Here is a 4,657-nt window from a genome sequence, read left to right as displayed (position 1 = left end):
AAAAAAAAAAAAAAGAAAAAAAAAAAAAAAAAAAAAAAAAAAAAAAAAAAAGGGAAAGCACTTTATTTTGTATAAATCAACCAAATGGGTAAAAATAACAATAAAAATCCAAAGAATCTTCACCAGGTTGTCAACACACAATTAAAAAACAAACCCTCCTTAAAAGTAATACTTTTTGAATAAAACAGAAAAAACATGTCAGGAAAATTGATACAATTACACTATTATGAACAATGCGAGCATTACATGTGATTATCCTTTTGCAACACTTCCAAGTCTTTTCGTTTATATTTTTGATATGAAACTTATGTGCGCGCCCAAAACATAAACGTCATCCTATTTCGCTGCTCAAAGAACAAAAAAAAAAAAAAAATGCAATAAAATTATTCGAGTTCCCACTTCAAAATCTTTATTTTCCCCCTTCGTCTTTTTTCCCATTAGTGGCGTTTAATTAATAAAGAAGCCAACTTCTTCGATAAAGCGTTTGAAGAAAACCTAATAAATGTAAGGAGCTGCTAGCTTGCACGTATGCGCTGCAAAGGCGTGTGAGCGTGCGAACATATGAGCAGTCTGCATTTATAAGCATACTCCAACTTATAAATGCAGGTGCACTTTAATCATGCATACACTACACAACACCTATGCACTAACAACCCTGTCTTCATGTAAACGTGCAAGCCGCCATGAACTGCTGCGAACTGAGGCCATCTGCCGCGCAAATCTGAGCCTTTTAAAACACTGCCACTAATTTTACTCCCATTTCCCCCCCAATTTTTAAACAGTTCCAAAAAATGTCTTTAAATGAAGATGATTATTCACTAAAAAAAGAAGATCATGTAGAAGAAGAAATTATACAAAAACGTAAAAAGTTTAAAAAAAAAAGAAGAAAGCGAAAGGTAAAGCAATACATAGCAAGAAATGTTTTAAACAAAAATGGGCCCTTTGCTTCTTCTTCTTTTTTTTTTTTTTTTTAATGTGCACACGAGATAATATTCTTTAATATCTACACGAGTAATTATTTGAACGTATTTCTGCGCAATTTCGCCCGTTGCTTGCTAACATTGCTTAGACGAAAAGATACATCATGCGCGTGCAAAATGGCAATTTGTCTTAAGCTGCAGAGCAAACCGCCGCTTCGTTCGTCCGTTCGTGTACTCGCTTGATCCCGTGGCCATGCACAGATCTGACATTTGTCTGGAAGGCAAAATTTGCACATTTAGCATAACTGAAACGTTGCGCACTATTCGCCCACGCTACTACCCTTTTGTTTTAGCACTAAAATAAAGGCCTTTTATTTTGTTTTGCCTTTTTACGCGCATAGAAGTTTCATTGATTGGACCATTGCATGCGTGCCTATACGTCGCATGTTCCTTCTTGCGTTCACATGTATATGCGGTGTATTTGCATAAGCGCGTAAATAGGACCTCTTGTTTTTATCGTAATATTTGTGCTTATTTTTTTCTTCCTTTTCCCTCTCCCCCTTCTTCTTTTTAGGTTAAGGGCAAACCGAGGAAGATCTTTCACAAACCAAAAAAAGGAAAATTCACTAGAGGGTAACCTTAATTTGTCTAATTAGGATCATTTAATTTTCTTTTATTATATTTTTTTTTTTTTTTTGGTCAAAGATTCGTGTGCATTTTTGTTATACTGCTTTCACTTAGCTGTCATTCGACTGTTTTCTGGCTGTCATGTTGTTACCACTTCTCCATGGTGGTGTAATAATTAAATGTTTTTTTTTTTTTTTTTTTTTTTTTTTTTTTTCAATCGTGTTGCTTTAATAAAATGTGCTAAAGGAAAAGTGGGGTTGGGTTTAATGTTATCATCACTTTCACTTTGCGTATAATTTTATGCTAATTTGTGTACCCATTTTTACGCCTCCCTTGGCGTCTAGCATTAACGTTATAATTAACTGTAAATGAATTTCCTACTCCACGATTTTTGACAAACATTGGGAAAAGGGTCGTTAAAGCGGGTGCAGGTGTGAGTGACGTGTTTATACGCACACACTGATGGAGGCGCATCCGGGAGGGCTCTTCTCCATGACAATAGCACCTCCCATAGCGTCACATGAGGTGAACTGTAATTTCCAGCTGAGCCAACAAACTCGTTAATAAATTTAAGCCCTCTTTCCCATTAGCATGCCTAATGCACAATTTCGCGTTGCTTTTGCGTCTATTACATAGGAAGTCATACTCCGGTTCATAGGTAACTATGAAGGCACCGCTGTTCCTCACAGCATCTTTTATCTCCGCATCTGACACAGAATCTTTTATGTTATGTAGAATTAGGTAACTGGATTCTACATTATTACAATCTTCCAAATTGTAGTTAACACCATCCTGTAAAATGGATTGCATATGTACTCTGAGCAAAGCCTTGGAACCCTTCTGTATTGCTTCTTCAAGAATTTTTTTTTTTTCATCATCATATACTTCTTTACCAAAATATGACTTTCTGTTAAAGTTTCCCTTTTCACAAGATTGTAAATAATCAGAAGAATTAATGGACTGTTCCGAATACTTCCTGCTGTTGATAGGGCAATACATCCAATTACAATTCAATGTTGTTGGCATGATTTTTTCACATGGAGCATTGTGATTAATATCTGGTGTTTTTCTTCCAAATAAGTCGCTGTATAGTGGGTTTACCTTCCTTTTCTGCTCTTTCTCGCTGTCCACATTGGTTATATCTTTGCTTATTCGTTGCGTGACGACTTGCTCTGTGTTTTTACTTCCCTTCTCATACGGTTGCTCCATTTTATTATCATCATAATCGTAATCAAAAATATGACTCGAGTTCATATAACTTCTTCTTTCCTCCAGGGTAATATCAGCATTATTGTGGTTATATTTATTTATATAGTTATAATTTGTAGGGTATAACTTTTCCAAGCAAGGAGGTTTATGTGTTTTTTTTTTTTCCTCTTCATTTTTCGTATCAATGGAAAGATGAAATGGATATACGTCTGGTAAACCATCTTCATTTTTTTCGGATAACTTGCTAAGATCTAATTTCATTTTGTTTGCAGCTAAAATGGTTATGTTATCATTCCCTGCGAGGCTGTTAAAATGGATTTCTTTGGCTGTCAGTTTATTGTACTTTGGGACAAATGTATTCGTCTTATCTTTTGTCTTGGTAATTTTCATGTCTTCACTTCCAGCATAATTGAATATCTTTGTATGACTCATTGCTCTCTCTCGGTTGAAGCAAAAATTTTCATACAGTTTGTCTACATCGTAGTTGTGCACGCTTAGCTTGTTCCCATCGCCGTCGTTTTGGTTATGTCCCTGTGGGGAACCCTGGGAAGCACAGCTGGCACTACCCTGTTCATTCGGCAGGCAGTTTGGTGAATCACTTCCTACTTCGCATCTTACCCCGCTGCGCTGTTCCTCCTTTTCAGGGCCCCATTTGGAGGCTCCTTTGTTGCCTAAGCAGAAGTTTTCCAAATTATCTGGTCCCAACACTAACATATGTTCATTCATATTTGGCCCGCCTGAAGTGCGCTGATCAGACATGCTAGCATGCTGCGTGCTGTTTTTCTGGGGGGTACATCCGCCACTGGAATTGTTCTGTTGATGTGTCCCGTTATCATACTTCCTATTCGCATTGTCCGTATGACTATTATTATAGCTATGCAGAAAGGGATAAGTATCTGGTACAGCATTATTATCATAAAAACTGCTTTTTTTTTTGTTAAATTTTGTTCTTTCTTCGTAAGATTCTTCATACTGTTGTGCATAGCTAGCTACACTTAACTTAGAGTTTTGCGGTGACGAGTCATTGGTACTACTTTTTACATTTAACTGGTACACTTCGTACGTGTCATCATTGTTGTGATTTTTCGAAAGAGCAGCGTTGGCTGCATTATTTGATGTGCACAAATCGGGGGAGAGTACTTCATTGTTAGGGTTACTGCTTCTAGTGCTATCGCTGCAGCTGTTTTGTGCAGCCTTGTTGTGAAAACTTCCTCTTTGGCTATTACTGGCACATTGCAAGGAGTCTTTTGTGCTGTCACAATTATTTTGTACATATGCCCCTACGTGGTGTTTGGCGCTATGGGGGAGGGCGAGGGTCCAATGAGGGTCAGCGCCGGGCTTATTGGCGTTTACATTTGGCATTTTGAGGGGGTTGCTACGTAGTGGGCAATACGATGAGCCACTCAGTGCGTTAGTCCATGCGCTTCTTGCAGCTGCTGCCCTTTTGGGCCTCCTGTTTACTCTACACTACGGAGTACTCTTCCGCACCTACTTGCCGGTAAAAGGTGACTTACCCGATGTCGCAAATATTTTTTTTACCCGCCCTTTTTGTATATATAGTATTTTGCTTATTTAGACAGCATGAATGTTAACAGAATGTTTTGTTTAATACTTTGAACTACGTCAACGTTGTTAATTTGTGGTGCTATTAGCGCAGACAGTATGAGCAGGGAAAACTTGCTTTTTCATTTGTAATGACAAAAAAAAAAAACATAATAATGGGTTACGTTTTTGGCGCGTAATGGGTGAACGGAAAAAACTGTTTTATTTTTTCCTCATTCTTTAATTAATGTTTTTTTCAAATAGTAGCAGAAGAGGAGGGAATTTACGAAGCTTAAATAACTCGAACATGTGTAATCGGATTAGTGTATATTGTTTACATATTATGTGTAAATTCCTTT

The 4,657-nt window shown here is 37.3% G+C and overlaps 2 protein-coding genes across 2 annotated transcripts; one reads left to right on the top strand and one right to left on the bottom strand.

The window, feature by feature from the left end:
* Positions 1-84: 84 nt before the first annotated feature.
* AK88_02824 (uncharacterized protein) lies at positions 85-1,114 on the top strand (the record flags this gene model as incomplete). Its single annotated transcript, XM_012480447.1, has 4 exons — positions 85-165; positions 442-504; positions 783-896; positions 1,070-1,114. The coding sequence occupies 4 exons, from the start codon at positions 85-87 to the stop codon at positions 1,112-1,114; spliced, it is 303 nt and encodes a 100-aa protein (XP_012335870.1).
* A 949-nt stretch (positions 1,115-2,063) lies between these two features.
* On the bottom strand, positions 2,064-4,118 carry AK88_02823 (uncharacterized protein; the record flags this gene model as incomplete). The annotated part of the gene is made up of 1 exon (XM_012480446.1): positions 2,064-4,118. The coding sequence occupies one exon, from the start codon at positions 4,116-4,118 to the stop codon at positions 2,064-2,066; it is 2,055 nt and encodes a 684-aa protein (XP_012335869.1).
* Positions 4,119-4,657: the final 539 nt, after the last annotated feature.

Source organism: Plasmodium fragile (genome assembly GCF_000956335.1).
Source record: "Plasmodium fragile strain nilgiri unplaced genomic scaffold supercont1.29, whole genome shotgun sequence".
Classification (NCBI taxonomy): domain Eukaryota; phylum Apicomplexa; class Aconoidasida; order Haemosporida; family Plasmodiidae; genus Plasmodium; species Plasmodium fragile.
This window is presented reverse-complemented; position numbering and strand designations above follow the sequence as displayed.